This window comes from Brachyhypopomus gauderio, chromosome 5, assembly GCF_052324685.1.
Source record: "Brachyhypopomus gauderio isolate BG-103 chromosome 5, BGAUD_0.2, whole genome shotgun sequence".
Lineage (NCBI taxonomy): Eukaryota > Metazoa > Chordata > Actinopteri > Gymnotiformes > Hypopomidae > Brachyhypopomus > Brachyhypopomus gauderio.
Window position 1 is genome coordinate 30,554,234 of NC_135215.1, and position 21,315 is coordinate 30,575,548.

General features: G+C 49.7%; 1 protein-coding gene across 1 annotated transcript in view; it reads right to left on the minus strand.

Moving 5' to 3' along the window:
• Window positions 1-3,661: 3,661 nt before the first annotated feature.
• LOC143513906 (neogenin-like) overlaps window positions 3,662-21,315 on the minus strand; it is a 30,863-nt gene continuing 13,209 nt past the window's right edge. Inside the window, exons 2-3 of the mRNA XM_077004597.1 lie at window positions 4,418-4,741; window positions 3,662-4,009 (exon numbers count right to left, since the gene is read on the minus strand). Coding sequence (XP_076860712.1) covers window positions 4,002-4,009; window positions 4,418-4,741 — 332 coding nt within the window. The 3' untranslated portion in view covers window positions 3,662-4,001. The remainder of the gene's footprint in view (window positions 4,010-4,417; window positions 4,742-21,315) is intronic.

Genomic DNA, 21,315 nt, shown 5'->3' on the forward strand with positions numbered 1-21,315 from the left:
CCCTCGCATAAGAAAACAAATTCTTTGCACATTCTCTCATTCTTTTCCCTCTCTCTCCACCTCTCACAGCATTTGGCTCTTGTCCATGTAGACCCTGGGAGGCCGAATTACTGCAGCTGGATGTCATTTAAACGAGGTCTACACTAATGTACAAAATCTCGCCGCTTCAGGCTGCCTGCTGGGACTGCACACCCCACCATGTAGGCCTTTAATTACTTAATTGGTGGTCTCCAGCTCCACTCCTCCATTATCTCTCCTCCATCCCCTCCACATCACCCCTCCATCCTCTGCCTTCTCCTCCATCACCTCTCCCTGACTTATCATTAAATCTCCTGCTTACACCATTGTAGCCTCATTCAGACTACCTGGGTCTCGGACCCTGGTCCCCTACCCAGGACTGTGACCCAGAACCACCAGGAGGTAAATGAGATCTGACCACCGGACCCATTAACCAATTAACAACCAATTAATCAGCCATGACTCAACACACATGGACACAGCAGAAAAGCAGAACGGGGTGCAGTACAGAAAACTAATCAGAAGCAGCTTTCACTCCCACGACAGCATAAGAATCACATATGAATGTTAAATGAAGCATATTACCCCAATATCCAGATGTTGGTGTAGGCTGTATGCTAATATGGCCGTAGAGTCCGAATAAACAGGTCAAGTGCATTCCTGAAACGTAAACAGCAGAGCAGGCCCAACCCCCCACAACTTCTACCACTCTTCAGTGTATTTTATGTCCAGCTGCTGGTATGCTGAGACAAATCTGGTGGTATCCCAGCGGCCAGTGCACAGAAAGTTCAGGATAGCTGCCAAGACACACACGCACACACACACACAAACACACACACACACGCACACACACACGAACGCATGCAGAGAACAACATTACCGTCTGAGACACATTGGGAGTGCTGTTGCCTGGAAACTGACCCTGTGACCCTGGCCACCTTCAGACGCATTCGTCACCTCAAGATTCACGTGGATTCTGCCCGGAGACAGTGCACTCTGACTGGAGGAGCTGTAGGAGCATACAGTATTGTGGCCCACTGATGCACATCCACACTGGGTCAGAACCAACCATTATATGATATGAAATAATCTCAATTAAATCAGTTTGTACAAAATTAATTTGTACTAATAAAACGGACGTATAATGCTATTCCCTGGTACATTCCATTCATAATTAGCGCTTGTTTTAATTATGTCAATGACATTCACTTTACACTGCCCTCCAGCCTCCTGTACATATGCACGCACACACACGCACGCACCACGCACGCACACACACACCCCTCAATTTAATTCTTCCGCAGTTCAAGGGAGACAATTTAAAGTGGAGCAGTGCTGGTTCTGACAGTTGGCTAACAGGATTCTGTTCTTATGGTAATGCTCCGAGCTGCTGCTCCTCACTCAGTCCAGCAGGCAGGAGGGTGTTTCAGCGCCGTCCCGTTCCCAGAGCCCCTGACTGACAGCAAGCTCACTGGCTCCCCACACCCACGGCCAATGGACACACAAATGAGCTTCACGCTGTAGCCCGGCAAACACAATAAAAGCTATTTATTAAACAGAGAAGGTGGGGGGGGGGGGGGGGTGGGGGGGTGTTTGTAGTAATACAATCCTCAAGTGAAGACAAAAAAGACTTCAAAAGGAGACAAAGACATGGTGATGATCACTAAGAATGCAAAAACTCCATCTTCATCTGTGTAAACCAGGACTGTCTGAATAAACCAACTCCAGCGGCTTTGAGACGAAGAGAAAGCACCTCTCCTGAGGGAGACAGGAGAGACCAGTAAAGTCCAGTGAGCCTGAGGGGGACTAGGGGATTTATTTAGCACAACAAGGCAGCAAACCAACTAGGCAACCAAGTTTACTTGCCCAAAGGTAATGCCGTTAAAAAAGACTGTTAACAAAGAGCAATTAAAGAGAGCATTAATGAGGAGGTTGTGTTCAGCACCTCTGGTCCAGCCTGTCTGCAGCATACAGCTTCTAAAACTCTCCACATTACCAAAAAGACTAAAAAAAAAAACACAAAACAGCCACCAACAGCCATGAACACAACAAGACACTTACGAGGAAGTGTGAGGAAAAGGATGAGGCCACTCCTCTTCTCAAGGAGGAAACTACTAGACATGGCCTGAGAGTACGACAGAAAGGTCCACAACGGCTTCCGTGAGGAGCAGAGGTCACGCCCTTCGGGGCCGGAGCCATCTTGAAGAAAGGAGCAGGCGGCTGAAAAGACAACCAGCATCTTCCCAGAGTTCCATGCAGAAGCAGGCAGGAGTGGTGGGGGGGGGGGTGGGGGGGGGGGGTCAGCCTGCTGGACTGTACTGTACTGCCCCAGGGCTGCTTCCTCTACACTGAGGTAGGGGAGAGAGCGTACAAACATGGGACAGGGGGGTTGGGGACACACACTGTGCTTGTAGCAGTGAGGTTACATGTGGACCAAAAGATAGACGCGATGGTCGATTTTCCCCTGGAGGGGGACAGTTGTCAGAAAAAGAAGGACGGGATAAACCACCCCCAGAGTCCACCACACAATCAATCACAACCACACACCGCCCAACATGCAGAGTGCAACATAGGATCGCACAGAGTCCAACACACAATCAAAATTACAGTGTCATCAGGGCCTGAAAACAGCACATGGCCCAGTATCTTTTCAGCAGCAAATCTCCCGCAGACAGTTCCTTACCAAAGACAGTGGACCACAGAATCGCGATAGAAACAGTTAGATCCAAAAAGACAAACCATAAAAAAAAACTACAAAATGAGAGGAAACTAGACAGGAAACCAGAAAGAAAGAGTGAGCAAGAGACTGAGATCCAGAGTGTGCAGATGCGTCTCCTGATACGTCAAGTGTTTCGTTTGGAGTTCAAAGGACAGGCAGAATCTTTCATCCGAAACTTTAAAAAGTTAAAGCTCATGTATCTGATGGAACGAAACGGTTTCTGCAGGTGTGGGACTGAGCGGCAGAAAGCACGGTGAAAGATCTGTAAGAGACTGTGTGTAAGAGTGTTCAAAGGAACGTGCTTCTCAGCTCTCATTCTAGACCAGACCAACATAACGACAGAAGCCACATTCATGATGTGTAGTTATGCACATTTCTGAATATCACAATGGCGTTAACGTGACTTTTCTTATGGACGTTTGACGCTGTGATACATCATAAGTGTGCGTGGTTGCACAAGTCAGACCTGTACTGGTCATTATGTGGGCAGAGAAGAGTAACGTCAGTGTTGTATATGGTACAGTGCTGTGTTCTCACACTAAGTGGGTTTCAGAATATGACATACATTATAAAATCTCATTAGGCAAAACGGTGACATTTTGGCGCATATAATGTGCAGCGTTGTTCAGCTTGTTTCGTCAGACACTATCGGGTCCGCTAGTCTAACACGCTCCCCCGGCAAGCGGATCTCTCCTTCTACAATCTCTCTCAACACCCCTGAATCAGTCTCCTCGGTTTTCTATCACAATATCTCCAGGTTTTTACATCTGGTTCTTTGAAAGACGTTGACTGGGTGCTCTGCTCAAGACCCCCCCCCCCCCCCCCCCCCCCCCCCCATGAGAGGGACTGAATGAGAGGGGGGTTATTTTATCTGGTACACCCCCAACAATGTTAATCATGGATACTCCTTTACTGTGTGAAAGTACTGATGCATTCCATGATATAGAAATAGAGATAGGTTATAGGTTTAGAGCAGCATTTTTAAGTATTAATATCTGACTTGTATTCATAGTTCTTCATGCCCTATCTGACAGACTCAATCTAGAACTCAGTAATCCACTGAAGTATAAAGACCTGACCCAAAACGACTGAGGTTTAACCCAGTGCCTGCATTACTGTACATCTGATAGCACAGCCTAAGTCCATGGTGATCCAACTCTGGAGACAATGGTAAGCTTCCAGCAGACTCGGTTTCTGACCAAAATCTCAGTGATAACTCCATCCGTACATCTGTCCATCCATCTGTGCTTCTGGGAAACAGCCTTTACTGACCTGCCTCACAAAAACAAACAGAGAGACAGGCAGAGATGGACAGAGAGAGACGGAGATAGAGAGGGAAGGAGACAGAGACAGGCTCAGCCATTGTCTGCAGTCTGTTTGAACATCAGTGCGAATATGAAAGGCCAAGCTGTGGCAGCATCTGGGGAGTGGAGTGAATCAGATGTAACACTTTGAAGAGCCTCCCCCTCCCCTCCACACCTCCGTCAGATGGAGCAGCGGGAGTCGCGTCTGGAGCCCCAGGGCGCACCACGTCCCCCTCCTTTCCTCCCACCCACACCGGGGGGAAAAGGGTGGAGGACAGAGGTCAAAAACACCACCTCTCTCTCTCTCTCTCTCTCTCTCTCTCTCTCTCTCTCTCTCTCTCAGCCCCACCCACTTTGGTTTGACCCCGCCCCTCACCTGCCACGGTGAGACGGGCCGTCCGGCTGCTGATGGAGCCCAGGCTGTCGAGGGTGGCGGTGCACTGGTAGACTCCCTCGTCGGGCCGGTTGTGTTTGGAGTGCACCACGGTACTGATGAGCAGGGAGCCGCCGGGCAGCAGGCGCCGACGCTCGTCCGCCGCCAGGTTGAGGAAGGTGCCGTCCTTCCTCCACTCCACCCGGGCCAGCACCGCCTCCGCCCCCGCCACCGAGCAGTTCAGCACCGCGGGAAGGCCACGCACCGCCAGCACGTCGCACGGCTCCACGCTGAAGCGCAGGGGTGTGAAGGCCCTCACCGCTGAGCCTGAGGACACACACACACACACACACACACACACACACACACACACACACACACACACACACACACACACAGGGAATGTAAATGGCATGGAAGGGGTGTTCCTCCTGCACAGAATGATGGGAAGTACGAGAAGCATTGGAAGTTCAGAAAACACTCAAACACTCAAACACCACGCTTTCAGGCGGAAGAGGGAGACAGGGAAGCGGGTGTTTCCGAGGCAACACACACACACACACACACACACACACACACACACACACACACACACACACACACACACACACGCACACGTGGCTCAAAAGCATATCCGTAGTTCCCATAACTGTAGGAGCAATCTCTGAAATTGCTCAATTACACTCATTTTGCACTAAATGGCAAAACCAAGGGTCGCATATTCTCTGCTGTTAGGCTCTGAGTCCTCGTGTTGCCTTCTCCCTGGGACGGAGGAACGCTATAACTGGAATATGGTGTGCCGCTTTGCATAATTAACTCTTAGAAACCTCAAAAGTCATCTTGCTGTTGGATTTTTGTTTTTCTGCTTACATATATATATATACTGCCTTTAGCAGTATAATAGAAAGCTTTATATATTGGTGAAATGTTCTGGAGAGATTTTGACAAAGCACTGCAAAAAAATAATAAAAAATACAGGCATGGCTTTATATAGTAACAAAAGTTCAACGCTGTTTCCAACCAAAACCACACACTATCTATGCACAAACACAGTATTATTAACACCCAGGTAACTCAAATCACGCACAAAAAAAAAATGCACAAAAATTCTCAAAAAATTAAATAAAGTTCTACTGCCATTTGACTATATAAAATATCTACATTTGTAATCATTGCATTTCATTTGCTCAAAAATGAGAAAACCACATCTTGGGGGGTGTAGAGGACTCTGTTGTGGTCCACACTGCACTGCTGTTTGCTAGTTCATCTCCAGCTTACGTGAGGCGTGCTGATTTCTGACACATCTCAAAGGGACATGTCAGAACCTGCTCATCGCAACCCATCCTTTCAGCTATGGACTTCTAGCTCAGAAAAACCCCCGACCTGCATGTCTAGATCCATCTTTAAGATATTTGTTTTGCTGATCCCACACAGAAACGCTCCCGAAGCAGCTGTGTGCACCAGCTCCCCACATATTACCCTTAGATCTTTAATGATGCACATTCAGAGAAAATCTCAAGCAAAAAGGAATAGTTCTGTTGGGTTCTGCAGGACAACCTGAATAGCTTTGACAGGTTCCCTTGCCATGTATTTCGGATGTAATGGCCAGGGTTAGGATTAGGTTTAGCGTAGCACTGGGCAGCGTGAACAAGGGGCATGTCATTTCCTCTGTAATGAATCCAGAGGCTGGTTTGTTCCATTATAAAACGTTTTGCGGTAATTGTTTTTGCGCCACACGGTTAACGCACGTAATTGTTCTTATTACGGTCTGAAAAATACTTGTGCTGTTTATTTCTTTCTTAACCCTTAAAGACTCATATCTGCAGTAACTCAATACATCTTAAAACACCACAATCGTATTTTAATTGGTCAAAACAACAACATTCCCCTTCGAGAGTACATCAGCGTCTCCTTGAGAGAATTGTTAAAGCTATGAAGAAAGTCTTGAGTTTTGTGCGAGGTGGCATTTCTCTGGTAAATAATTAAGAAAACACAGTTTCTTTAACTTCTCTTCAATAAGCAATTCATATAACAGCAGTGAGCAGCATTGCTAATTGTCATTATCATCTAATCCTGATATGGACAACTGCCTGTGAAGCCCAATGAAATAAGAGTCCCAAAGAACAGAGAAAATGAAGATATTACCCTTCCAAACAATGAACAATAAGCACAGGGCCTTTAACACAGGGCCTTTAGCAGGTCAGGGATTGGTCAAATATTGCATTTAGCTAAATGAACCTTTGCTTTTGGCAGTTTTGCAAGCCTGGCCTAGCAAAATTGTAACCCCTGTAATAAAATATGCATGCCTAAGGCTACAGAATAAATGAGCTGCTATCTGCAAAATATCCATTATATCATAATTTATGTTTGACAAAGTAAGGTTAAATTTTATTATATGGAGCAAACCTCTCTCATAGCACTGACAATGACAAAAAGCCCATAACCCACTACTGATTATGACCATAACCAAGCAAAATCAGCCAGAGGCTTACATACAGCAGGACGACCACACCCACACACACACACACACACCCACTCTCTCTCTCTCTCTCTCTCTCTCTCTCTCTCTCTCTCTCTCACACACACACACACACACACACAAACACACAAACACTCAAGGTTAGGTGGAGGACCACACACACACACCAGGGCAGGTTGAGGACCACACACATACAAACAAACAGTAGGACAGGTGGAGGACCACACACACACACACACACACACACACACACACCCACACACACACACACACACCCACTCACCCACCAGGATAGGTGGATGTCAGTGTGCCTATCATTAGAACGTGTTTATTTCCTTGACTGAGAAGTCACCAGCTACATGATGACAGTTATACAAGCCCTTAGTAACATTCGGGAGTGTAGAGGATTCTCCAGTATGGCAATGACGCTCAACATAAGCATTCACCACAGGAACCAGAAGGAGAGGATCCTGGGTCAGAACCCCAGGCTGACACACTCTCACACAGCCAGGGTGAAGATCTGTCTGGGGCCATACCGATGCTATAACCCACACTAGGGATAGAACTCCTGACCCCAGAAAAGGAAAACATCCAGAAATGAGTCTGCTGGCAAGCCTAGAATAAGCTGTTAAATCCCATCCACATGCTCAAGAGAGGAGGGAAAACCTCTCATTTTGCAAACAGCTCCAGTGAGCTTAACCTCACAGAGTGGCTAGGGAAAGCCCTGCAGAAAGGTATAGACACATACTACTGAGGAAGAGTGAGCAGGAGGAGTGAAAGGAAGGGAACAACTAGAGAGAGAGAGAGAGAGAGGGAAAGAAAGAGAGGGAGAGAGAGAGAGAGAGGGAGGGGTAAAACTAGGCAGAGAGAGCAGAAACTCCACTCGAGTCATTTTTCCTGCCCAAGGCCACCTAGAGAATTTGCCATCTGATTATTTTCTTGTAATAACATTAATGTTGTTATTATAATGAAGATGGAGTAATACCAGGCCTGCAGTTCAGGGCTGGGGGGAAATTACTAGCGTGGAGATGGGGACAAATCGATTTAAAATATGCCGTAATTGAGCTGGATGACTGTCATATCTACACTGAAAGAAAATGTTAAGATTTATTTAGACAAATAAGTCAAACTGCATTGGTATAAAAATTATGCTCATTAAACGTGATAGGGGGGGCTGCCTGATATTTAATGCAAAATAAACACAGTCTTAAATATATTATTATTAAAAGTTTTATTACATAAGAGATACAAACTTTGCTATTGAATGAAAAAAAAAGGGGGGTAACGGTTCAGCAGTTTGTCCCTCCCCCTCTCGTCTTCTCCAGCAGCCACTCGGGCCGCACTCCTCCTTTCACTGAAACAACCTCTCTCTCTCTCTCTCCTCGCTGTCTTTCAAGGATTACTCGCTTCTATTCTGCACAGAGACATTCCTACAGTAACTGTTCTCAAGCCGTTTCCTCCCCATCTCCACAGCCAGAGAGAGAGACTGGGGAGCCCCTAATGATCATGAAAGGCCCCTTCTGAAAGAGAAGGACTGCTCGGGCTTTTGGTTACGGGCTGAATCATCCGAGACCAATGCTGGCTTCAGCCTCAGGGCATACAGGTGGCTAATTAGAAATCAGCAGGTTAAAAATGTCGCGTGTCCTCGGGCGAGTGGGAGACAGTCATATCCTGATGTATTTAATGGTCAAAACTAAACAAGCATTCTTTATACTGCCTCGCAAATGATCAAAGAGGTCATGAAAACCAAGGACAGTACCTCAAAAAGGACTTTCGAAATGAGCTACATGCTAGCTACACAAGTATAAATGCATACAGTATGCGTGTGAAGTCTACTCCACACCGTGCCACCAGTGATGCTGTAGGTGCTTCAGAGGGACCTCCATATGTGCTCCATCTACATCAGTCTGGCTGTGCTTACTGGAACCGTGCTGGTAAAATACAGTGCTGGCTCCTGGTGACTTTCTACCTCTGCAGCTTTTATCGGGCTAGGGGACGAGCTTCCTGACGTTCAGGCGATTCCCCGTCACCTGCCGTGAATTCACACTCCCGGGTGCTCTCTGCCACCTAGGACTACCACATGGCCACCCCCGATGGCCTCGGGACCGACGTCGGCGCGTGAACGTGGCACGTGGTGGCACGTCCAAACGAGCACGGGCGAAGTGGTTCGTCTGGTGAGGTGGGGCACGCAGTGGCGTGGAGGGCGGCGGGATTTACGGGTCCACGGCTCGCCTACCCAGCGTCCACTGCAGCCGGGCTGCTCGGGGTGAGGTAATTGATGGTGACACGGCGATGAGGAGCGATTTGAGCCGTTTTACTCTGCCATCATTCACGGTGATGGAAGAGAACACAGCAGATTCTGGGGGCCGTGGGGGGGGGGTCTGTGGGGGGACCCCTGGTCCTTAGAGGTTACCATGGAGAGGTTTTCTCTCACCAGCAGGCCACGCAGCAGGAGGGGGATGTCACTTCGGGCAGGTTCTCACAATAGTGCCATTCACTCAGTATCTGGTGGATATGGGACAAAGACTTTCCCCATTAATCAAATAAGGCCGAGAAGGCCTCAGTGATCCAAGCACACACAGCGGCGGCGAAAAGGCGGGAAACCAGACACCGATGGCACTCCCACAGGCAGAGCCTAGACCATCTCCCCTCCAGCTCCTCCTACACCTCCGCTGGGATTGGTGGTCACGTCCCAAAAATTTAAATACTGCAATTTGCAGAGCAAATTCTGCAGACAAATAATGTTTCAGTCCAATATAATTTCAGTGCAATATAGATCAGGGTTAAGGGTGTGTGTGTGTGTGTGTGTGTGTGTGTGTGTGTGTGTGTGTGTGTGTGTGTGTGTCTTTTTCAAGCTGTCTCACCCACACTCCCATACCTCAGTAAAAATATTCATTCCTTTCAACTTTCAGGTTTTCCTTCACTGCTTCCTTCAAACTCATTCAGCTCTGTGTATTTGGAACTGGACCTGCTCCACGGACGTCTACCAGGAGCTCACCGTGGATCCAATCCACTTTCAGCCTCATATTAAATCCCAACCCCACTTTGCTGGAACAGTGTCCCAAGAAACATGTAAAAACCCATCACGGACCCCAAACCGATGCGAACAAGAGGCTGGAGCAGGCGAACGTCCACCCTCCACTCAGAGACCACAGCCCAGCAGAAATTGATTGTAGATGTCATTAGCTCGGCCCCGCAAGGAGGGGGGGGGAGGAGCCAGGGCCTCTGAAGACCTGAGCAAAACAATCAATCAATCAATCAATCAAATTTTATTTATATAGCGCTTTTTACAACAGTTGTTGTCACAAAGCAGCTTTACAAGTGCCGAGTCCTAGCCCCCAGTGAGCAAGCCAAAGGCGACAGTGGCAAGGAAAAACTCCCTAGTTTTCAGCCCTCTCCAGCAATAACTCTCCACTCGTTTGGACACAAAGGCAAAGCTGCAACCGGAAAGGGAAGGTAATGATGATGAATACCGCGCTGGGATTCAATTAATCTCCTTGTATTTCCTCAGGGAAGGAGAGCACACTGAAGTGACCTCCGCCTCACCACGGCCTCGCTGAGTGAGAACGACCCTCGTGACAGTACAGATAACACACACCCCTACCCTGACGCTCAGCAGCTAAACAGCAAATCCTTGGAAACGTGCCTCAACCAAACGGGCAACTGTACATTTACGCTTCAGCTAAATTAATGGTATATACATTTGTCATTTAAACAAACAATGATTTTTATGGACTTTCGGCTACTGAAATCTCTCTTTAGGAAGTCGTCCAGCAATGCAAAAATCCTGTTTACATCTATAAAGATTTATACACATGCATGGAAACTTAAGCAGGTATTCTCAGGCTAAGCTACTTTAATGTTTCAGTCTCTTCTGGACTGTGTTGGTGTTCACAGGCAAGCCTTTGAAGTCTGTTTTGTGAAATTTCCTGGGAGTTTGGGTGAGGAGTTAGGGGGAGATAGAAATGCAAAGTAAACTAGGAAGTATTCAAAGTTTCCCCATAAGGGAAAAAGCTCTACTGAGTCAGAGAGGGTTCTACAAAATAGAGCTGAAGATGATGTGGTCAGCCTGCCCCTGCACCTGGTCAGCAGACAATGTCAGGACTTTGTTCCGCTTTTAGCAATTTGAAGGAAATTTGTTCGTGCAGGCTCTGTGCGAGAGGGTTTCAGCAGCTGTACTACATATCCACAAGTGTGAAATCATGTTCCGTAATGTGTAGAGAACATGAGAACATGGATGAACTGTGATGATGAATTCTACGGCTTTTTGCATACAGATGGAAACACAGAAAGGAATATGAAGAATGAACAATTCTCTTTCTCTCTCTCACACACATTTTTGCCTTTCATAACAAGCCCTGGCGTGGCCCTCACGCACACGCAGGGCTGGTGTGGTAGTAGCAGAGCATCAATCAGAGTTCAATTACAGTGGAGCAGTACAGCCCACACAATTACTGCAGCAGCCCTTTAAATCAGCACACGCACACACGGGAAACAGACCAAGGAAGGAGTGAAGGAGCTGCAGGCCACAAACACCCCACGTACGCAAAATGCGGCACACAAAAACAGCGCGCACGCAAACACCCCGCGCACGCAAACACGCCACGCAAACACGCCGCACACGCAAACACCCCGCGCACGCAAACACGCCGCACACGCAAACACGCCGCGTACGCAAACACGCCACGCAAACACGCCACGCAAACACGCTGCACACGCAAACACCCCGCGCACGCAAACGCGCCGCACACGCAAACACGCCGCGCACGCAAACTCGCCACGCAAACACGCCGCGCACGCAAACTCGCCACGCAAACACGATCCGCAAACACGCAAACACGCCACGCAAACACCCCGCGCACGCAAACGCACCACGCAAACACGCTGCGCACATACACACCCCGTGCGCGCACACACCCCGCGCGCGCACACACCCCGCGCACGCACACACCCCGCTCTGAACATCTCCACATTGCAGATTCTCCCCTTTCCTCTGGAATCCAACGTCTACTGAGGAGTAGAAGCTCACTCATGCTGGGGTTTGTGCTTGGTGCAGCTGACTTTGCTCAGAGTCACGTTGGCGCGCTCGCCGCTCGGGTCTGGAGGGGCGGGCCGGCCCGTGTGGGTCAGCTGAGAGAAGTCATTCAACATAGCCAGGGTCAACCAACGCCCACTATTGCCATGACAACCTTTCAAACGGCAACAGAGACTTTGCACAGCCAATCCCGAGTGCTCAGAAGAGCAGGGCCCCTCCTCCCGGTACATGTGCATCGCCTTGGGTCGGTGGGACGGTGCAACCCCACCCACCACAGCTCCTGCACCCCGGGTGAGTCCCCAGTGACCGACAGCCTGAGTGGAGAACTGTACAGTGGTCCCGCTTCTCCAACTAGGTGGGCTGTTTGGGACAGTCAGGAAACGTGTGTGGGCCACGGAGAGAGAGGAAGAAGAATGAAGCAGAGAGAGGTTTTAACGTAAAGAGGAACAGAACGGTTTGATAGCTTTACTGGTCAGAGACAGAGTGGCTGCTTTGTGGAAGGTGGTGGTGACGCTTGCTTGCCTGATCGTATCTGATAGACTGGCTTCTACCGCAGGAAAACGACCACGCAACATCATACATGATTACCACAGGAATATCTTGCCTACGGATGCTTCCTAATGATGTATGTAATTTAATGAACTGAAAGCAATCTGTGTGAAAGCTCACTTGGGTCGATGAATGTTCCAGTGCTATACCTCTCCACACATCAGACAGCACAGCAGGGCTAGACTACCGTGCTCCCAAACCTCGGGTGTAAGTAGAAGTTACAGCCCACCAAATATCAGAATTACATGCAAAAAAATGAATTAACTAATAATCTAATCTTTACAATGCATCTTCTGAGTTCACTTTATGTAAAAGTAGTATGGTGTGAATTTGATGATGCTCAAACATCTTTGAATGAAACACAGGCAGAAACACTTGAAATGGAGTGATTCATCTCAGTGGCTGATGTTGAAATGGCCCTCCCAATCACTCTTCTTCTAATGTTCTTGTAATTGTCACGTGTCTGTGTGTTCTGCCTTACAGGTCGGAGCTCATTTGTAAAAGAGATTTTCATCTCATTGTTACTACCCTGGCTTAAATAAGTACAACAACATGGGGTAACAAATTTAAATAACTCAATAAAAAGTGCATTCGTGTCTCCTAACGAGAGAGAGAGACGGTGACAGTGAGTGTGTGTGAGTGTGTGTGAATGTGTCAGAAGTAGCACAAGCAGTTCAACACTTCCGTGCGAGGTGCAACTAGAATGTGACAATGAGAGGGAAAAACAGCATATACGGATATAAATTTGGAGTGTGTGTGTGTGTGTGTGTGTGCGCGTGCGTGCGTGCGTGCGTGCGTGCATGTGCGTACGTGCATTCACTCGCTCAGCGGGACATAGTACGCTTTCTAATCCCCTCCGTCGGGGAGGCCGGTTCAACACTGGGCTCCCTGAGCCCACATGAGAGCCTCGTCCTGTCAGCGTGCGAGGAGCCAGTCCGCAGGGCGGGATAGCGAGTGTCCTGCAGACGGGAGGCAGGGAGCTGAATGATGACAGGGGCGGCACGTCCCGCGTGCACCGCACTGCTTTCACTGCCTTGTATCTGACGGCTCCTGCAGAGATGAATCCCATGATTTATGATGGGATGCTCACAGCTCTATTACGAAGTACTGCCACATGTACCCAACGCAGGCTGAAGCGGCCGCCGCCCCACCCAACGCAGGCTGAAGCGGCCGCCGCCCCACCCAACGCAGGCTGAAGCGGCCGCCGCCCCACCCAACGCAGGCTGAAGCGGCCGCCACCCCACCCAACGCAGGCTGAAGCGGCCGCCGCCCCACCCAACGCAGGCTGAAGCGGCCGACGCCCCACCCAACGCAGGCTGAAGCGGCCGACGCCCCACCCAACGCAGGCTGAAGCGGCCGACGCCCCACCCAACGCAGGCTGAAGCGGCCGACGCCCCACCCAACGCAGGCTGAAGCGGCCGACGCCCCACCCAACGCAGGCTGAAGTGGCCGCCGCCCCACCCAACGCAGGCTGAAGCCGCCACCGCCCCACCCAACACACCCACACAAAGCTTCGATTTACTTCTCACTCCAGGGTGGAGCACAGATTAGATTCATCGACCAGACGATCGATGTGATCGCCAGCTATATCAAAATTGCCTAACAGCATTGATCAATACCTTTGGAGGCTCCTAATACCCTGCTAACCAAACAGTACAAAACTGTCAATAACAACCAAACTCAACCCATCTCAAACTTCAAACAACACTTGCAGGAGATTGTGCAGGCGTCACTCTCCAAGTGGAAAAGTGGCATTTTCCTCCCAGAAACAAGCAGGATCTTTTGGGACGTGCCTTCAAAATCCACAAACGGTGCTTTGGCCGTGATCTCGATGCTTCAGCGCGTCCTGCAGCAGGGCTGGCGTTTTCCGTCAGACGGGCATTAGGACCAGCAGGAGGCAACCCGAACCCCTGCTGCAGCAGCCCGAATGGCTTCACTCCCCAGGGGGTTTTGGGGTTAACGCCACAGGAACAAATCCACCTTCCTCGCTGCGGAAAACCACAGCTGGGTCCATGATTCGTTTCCCACGTCAGCCTCTTTGTCGGGACGGTAAGAGTCGCTGTGATGGTGGCACAGCCGATGAACAAACACCCACAGATGTTTGAGAGCTCTGAGCGGAATTGACTGGAACCCTGCGTGCTTGTGGGTTGTTTTTTAAGTACTAAATAATAAAAAGCTCCGTTTACTCACCATGTTGAGCCTTCATTATCCATTAAGCTCTTTGAAAAGTGAAACACATTTTAGAGTAATCACAGGCCTTGAATCAGACAGAACGCCATCAGATGGGAAAGGGAGGAGCAACACATCCCCCCCCCTGTTTTTGAAGTTATGTTTTATGAGTCCTCACTCACTCTCCTCACAGACAAACAGGAAAGTGGTTTGATGAGACACTGGTAATGGCATGCAAGAGAATTCAAAGGGTGTCTATGAGACTTTTCCAAAAAAATAAAGAGAGACCAAACAAATATTTTTGGACAGGCTGTCAGAGAAGAGAGCCTTACAGGAAGGCCCCGGGGTGTAAGACATGCAGACGAGCCCAGGTCAGCACGGAGTGTTTAAGCGGTGTTTTGAAGCGTATTTTCAAGGAGAAACCGCTAGGAATTTAAACGATACTGACATTCTGCATTCTCTCTCTGCAAGTGAGCAGGCCCGTCACAGGGACTGACTAGCGCAGCTGAAACACAAGAACACAAGTGTGTCAGAGAGAGAGAGAGTGTGTGTGTGTGTGTGTGTGTGTGTGTTTGTGTGTGACAAGAGCAGGCTAACAGCAGGTGCTTCACAGCTGAAGAGGACACCACCAGAATACACACCCGGCCTGCCGGTATGACATCTGTTAGCGTGCAAATGTAGGAGTTCACGTCTCTGTACGGGGGTAGGTGAGCAGGGGTGGGTGTGTGTGTGTGTCTGTGTGCATGTGTGTGTGTGTGTGTAAATACATTTGTGCACGCATGTCTGTACATGACTTTCTGTCAGGCACTCACCTACGCTACCACAATAGTGTGTGTACCCCTTTCCGAGACAAACTGCGGTACGAGAATGTAGGAAGCCATGTGTCAGCCATCACCCAAGTGAAGTCGCCCGGGGGGGTCGCAGCGGGTGTGCTGCCATCACTCACGTCCCAAAGGAGGCAACCCAGGCTCCCCATGGTCTTCACGGGGGGGCGGCTGGGATGGGGGGGGGGGGTTTGTGCGCAGAGAAGATGCTATACATCACTGCTGCGCGCAGGTGCGTTGGTGATAAATTACACAGAGTCTGGTACCTGCTGATTTCAGATCAGTGCTAAACATCGGGGCGGGTTTGCCAGCTTCCACTGCTGCCACCGTTCAGGGGTTTCTGGGGTCAGTGGGGAGGGCAGACCTGCACAGGCTCATGGGCTGCGTGGTCAGGAGTGAGCCCATGCCCTTGAGTGCTGATCCAAGCCCAGTGTTCCGGTCCAATCAGTGCTGTCTTGAGTGACCTAACAGAGTGTATGGAATAGGGATACAACTCCAGTAGTTCCCAGGCTAAGTTTCTGCTGGCGCAGTTCGCTGAAGGCTGGTGGAGTTGAATTAGGTGGGTTAAATCAGGATTATGGCCCAGCACGAGGGCATTTACTCAAAATCCCCTACCACTGCTTTCGATTCCATAAACAGTAACGGCCAGTCTCCTAGACCCAGATTAGTCCTACATCTACCCTACAAAGGATTTTAAACCATGAAACAGACATTTCAATACTAGGGCTGGGTATTGATTCAAATTCCATGAATCGATCCGATTCCGCTTCTGAAGATTAGGAATCGATTTATTTCGATTTAATCCGATTTAATCGATTCGATCCGATTCGATCCAATTCGGGGTCTAGTGTTATTAAAATGTATTTGAGCTGTTTCCTGACTGTGTACAGAAGCAACATGTTAAAACTAGTATTATATCGATATTAATCAGCAAATAGTTACTGGTAGTTGGTAGTTACTGATGGCTGGAAGACTGGTGAAAAGGGTCATCATAAATCTACCTTCAAGAAAGGTAATCCAGGACAATAAACAGAGGGCATCTTTGAGGTGTCTATATCTGCAACAGTGGACTCCTACTGGGACACTAACCAGTGTATTATTATTATGATTGAAATAATTAAGAATTCACCTAAAAGCTGTTGCTACCAAATGCATTTTTATTTTAAAAGTGCTCACACTTAATAAACTGAAAGTATAAAATGTAAACGTGTATTTTTCTTTAAAGTGAGAATATAAGAACAGAATTGTCACGTTACGGTCCCCGACCCCTCCCTTTTGGGCGTGTGTTTACGTCGTCTGCATCTACTCGTCTGCGTCTGTGTATCTCCGTGGGTGCGGGTGCGTCTTGTGATAGTCCGTCTCACCTGTGGCTCGTCTCGTCATCACGTGGGGTTTGTGTGGTTTGTCTATTTAATGTGCGTTCACGCAGCGCCCTGTGCTCGTCGTTGTTTGAGTCACACATGTTCTATGTAAACGTGTTTTATGTGCGCTGTCTGCACTTCTGTAAATGTAATAAACGAAAGTGCAAAGGATTCTGTCTCGTCCATCGCCTGGCGCCCAAAGTTACAAGAACATTTTAAACTTTTTAAAACTGTAAAAACACTGGTTAAACTGTCAGTGACATGGACTAACTGTAAATAGTCACTGACACCGGATAAACTGTCCTTCTGTTTTTAGATTGCCGATTTGACTATCGTCGTTACCGGCACTGTCCGACGCCATGTTGTTTTACAGTTAGTTAGACCGAGCACGCCTGCGTGAATTCAGTGACGAGGCGGGGGTAAAAGTTCACTGGGGGAAAAGTAAAAAATTGTTTTAATAAAAAAAAATTAAAAATCGATCTTTGGACGTACGAATCGATTATCAGATCATCATATGCGAATCGATTCTGAATCGAAAAATCGATTTTTTCAACACAGGCCTATTCAATACAGTCCAATTCTAGGCACACCAATACAAGGCCCTCATCCATGTCGTGTCAAAGGTGTTTTTCCTCCAGTCTAATCTACCAGGTGGCATTAGTAGATTGGTATTTTCAAATCAGCTGGACTGACATTAACCCTGTCACAGTATGCCAGAGCAGGCTGAAGCAGCCCCACCCACGCAGGCTGAAGCTGCCCCACCCACGCAGGCTGAAGCTGCCCCCGCACCACTGCAGACCCTCTCCTGCAGACCCAGCTGTCTCTGGCTGAGAGGAGGTAGCTGAGAAACACAGACATGCTTATCGGCCTGGACTGATTCACAGACCTCTTCAGTCATTACACCTTTCCAACTACATCTCAGGCTGGAGCAGGAAAAATCTGATAGGACTTGCTCCAGAAAATGCCCACTCCTCCCCTTCCCCAAGGCTCAGCCAATAGAATGGAGCTTTCGGATATACCATCTTCCACCAGTCCACATGTGTTCAAACACACCTGTCTTTTAAACGACGGACAGCGTCATGCCAGATTCCGATTTACTAGCTCAAATCGATTCTGCAAAGGTGGCGGTCCTCTGGCTGACTGGAGGTGACACTGCAGAGCAGCAGGTCAGGCTGCACTGATGAGCTGAAGATCGGCAGGTCCACGAGTACTGGTTTAAACCCCACACATCACAGTGGGTACAGCCAGCTCAAATATGGTTAAAAAAAATATGGGATCATCACCACCAGCATCATCCACTCCCAAAATGTCACTCTGAAATGGGCGGGAAGGGTATTGTTAATCTCAGAAGGGCCTGGCTGAGGCACCTCCCTACATACGTGACCTGCAACGGCGATCTGCGTGGGTCGGGCCATCTCTCCACCTTCATCCCCCGTGGTGTGTGACGTCAGCTCCCCGCCCGCCTCCGCAGGAGCGGGAAGATCGCCAAGGAGGGATGAGCAGAACGATGGTGAAAACGGGCGTGTGAATGATGATTATTAATGAGCTCCACTGCACACCTGGGGCCATGGGCACCAGACCAAGCCCAACTCCTGCCTGGCCCGTCTCCCCGCCCCGAACACTAGCGCACTCCGCAGCGAGACACTACCTGATTGGCTCCTCGGCTTTGGTCATCTATCCAACTGCACGGCCTCACATACCAAACTGGAGCGTTCACGTCTGAAGACTCAGTACGAAAGCACTCCCAAGGTGGCCCTTTTACACCCCAAGCAGCACAGGAGAGCAAAAAATGATATGAATCTCTCTCCACACACACTCAGGGACATCAGACAGTATGATTCCCTTTTTAATTGGCTGCCTGATACCCGACAACATAAATTAAGAAACTGTACTACCGTGTTGTAATGTAACCTTTTTAACATAAAATACAAATAGTCATTACACAATAAAATGCCTGTACCTCATAAAAGATATGTGCCTGTATATTCATAAAATGCGGCATCATTGTTTTTATGTCCTGCACAGTGCTCGTGAGGACAGTGACGGCGCACGTCCGGGTCCTAAAGCCCACCGGCCTGCCTCCTCCCTCCCACCCACCGGGCCGCCGGCACCGCTGCGCTCTCACTGGGCCCTGGGCAAACAAACCCTCCACACAGTAAACAACTGCATTATTCACGAGCCGCGCGCCGGGGCCCGGGCGATGGAGGAGCGAACCTCCTCAGCGGAGACTCACGGGTCTCCTGCTGCGGGGTTCTGCTCGAGCGCGTGATGCAGACGGGCCGCTGGGCGGTTCCTGGCTGGGGGGAGGCACCATGGTGAGCTCAGGCTGCAGGGCCCACGTGGAGAGACACTCCACCGGGGTGAAGGATTCATCAGCAGCCCCCATACACTGTGTCAGCAGCTTCGGTGGATTTGAGGATATTTATGGAGCCGGCAATGCAGGGATGATATAGGAGGGGTGTGCGTGTGTGTGTGTGTGTGCATGTGTGTGTGTGTGCATGTGTGTGTGTGTGCATGTGCGTGTGTGTGTGGGGTGCGCATGCATAATGTGTGCAAACCCCGAATGAGATAGTTAGATGAGTGAGAACCCGTAAGTGCGCACATGCACACGTGTGTGTGTGTGTGTGTGTGTGGTGTGTGTGTGTGTGTGTGTGTGTGTGTGTGTGCACACGCCTGGGTGTGAGCAAACCACGAAGAGCAAACGAGAGAATGAGATGATTGAAGAAAGAGCCAAAGTGAGTGAAAACCTGTGTGTATATATCTGAGAGAGAGAGAGAGAGAGAGAGAGAGAGAGAGAGACAGACAGAAGTAATAAACAAGTAAGGAAAGGAGAGGGTACTCCATAAATCTTTCAAGTGAAGGTGTACACAGGGCTGTTCAGCAAGAAATTACATCATGTTGACTCAAGAGAGAGACAGACTACCAAAGATTTACTACATGAAATCACAGCTTCTGCCATAGTGCTGGGAAAGTTCCCAGAATGGACAGCAAATCACATTTTGCAAGCATATGGAGGCCGACTGTGGCAGTGAACAACACTCTCAGCGCTGAAGCCACGCCTCCACACCCCCAGAGGAGCGGAGCGCCAGTGGGGTCCAGGGGGCCGGGTCGGAGCCCCAGTGGGGTCCAGGGGGCCGGGTCGGAGCCCAGTGGGGTCCAGGGGGCCGGGTCGGAGCCCAGTGGGGTCCAGGGGCCGGGTCGGATCGCCAGTGGGGTCCAGGGGGCCGGGTCGGCGCGAGCTGCTGGGCAGGAAATCAGCCTGGCACGCTCCGCGGTTCAGACCAAGGCCAGAGCTGCTTCACGCGTGGCGAGAACAGCACACCGGCGTTCACACGTGCACACGCACGCCTGCCTAGGGGTCACGAAAAAACAAGACCCTCACTGCTGTGGGATTTCTAATCCGCTCCAGCCTCTCACGTGAGGACGGAAAGGGAAATGTGTGGGCAACAGTTTACCTCATCATGTAACGTAGGGGATCGACACGGAGCTAGACACAATATGACTTCAGTCCTCCCGGAGAGGGGGGGGGGGGGGGGCAGGCAGTGAATTAGCATGCTATTACAATGCAAATAGGTTTAAGGGCGGGCCGTCTCCGTGACAGCACAACAGTAGTATCACACCACTCAGGGGATTTCATTAATAATCAAATTAACTGGATGGTGGCGTGCCTTTCTTCCACGGCCGTGACAAAGACGTCCGATTCTGGAGAACCTCGTCCAGGGAAGCTGCCTCTAGCTGAGAGAGGGAGCCAGCAAAGGAAGAAGAACCTGGTAGAATAAAGAGAGTGTAGAGCCTCCCTCCCGCTCACACACACAAAGCAACTGCTGGGATGTGGGTTTCACTGGCAGTGTGTAAACACCCACACACTCGCAGTGGGAGGAAGGAGCAGAGAAAGTTCACACACACACACACACACACACACACACACACACACACACACACACACACACACACACACACACCACACACACACACACACACACACACACACACACACACACAGCTGCTCGTCAGGGATTGTTACAAACAATCTCGCCAGTCATGCTTATCGTATACTCTCCAGGAAATTCCTTCGTACAATTAATAGAACAAATCTAAAAGGGCAAAACAAGGTGACCCCAGTTTTCCAAACTGCACGAGCGTGCCAGTGTGACCCCTGGCTGCTCGAATACATGAATGCTACATCCATCATGAGAGGAGGGTTGGCGTGAGCAGAGGTATCGCGCGTGATTAATGTGCGTTCCTGCACGTGCCGCACCAGCACCCCGAAGGTGGCGGGCCACACTGCCAGCGAGTCACGCGGGAACTTTTCCCCATCATCCGCCTCAGTCGGACGCCTCCAGCACGGCCGGTGTAGCCGACCCGGGGCAGCCGGTCCGGGCATGTTTCAAATAGCCGACTCACAATACTCCAACCTGGAGCTGGTGCCACTAACTAGGTGGAGGGATGGCGGAACAACACCGAAGGTGCAATGCATGCTGGGA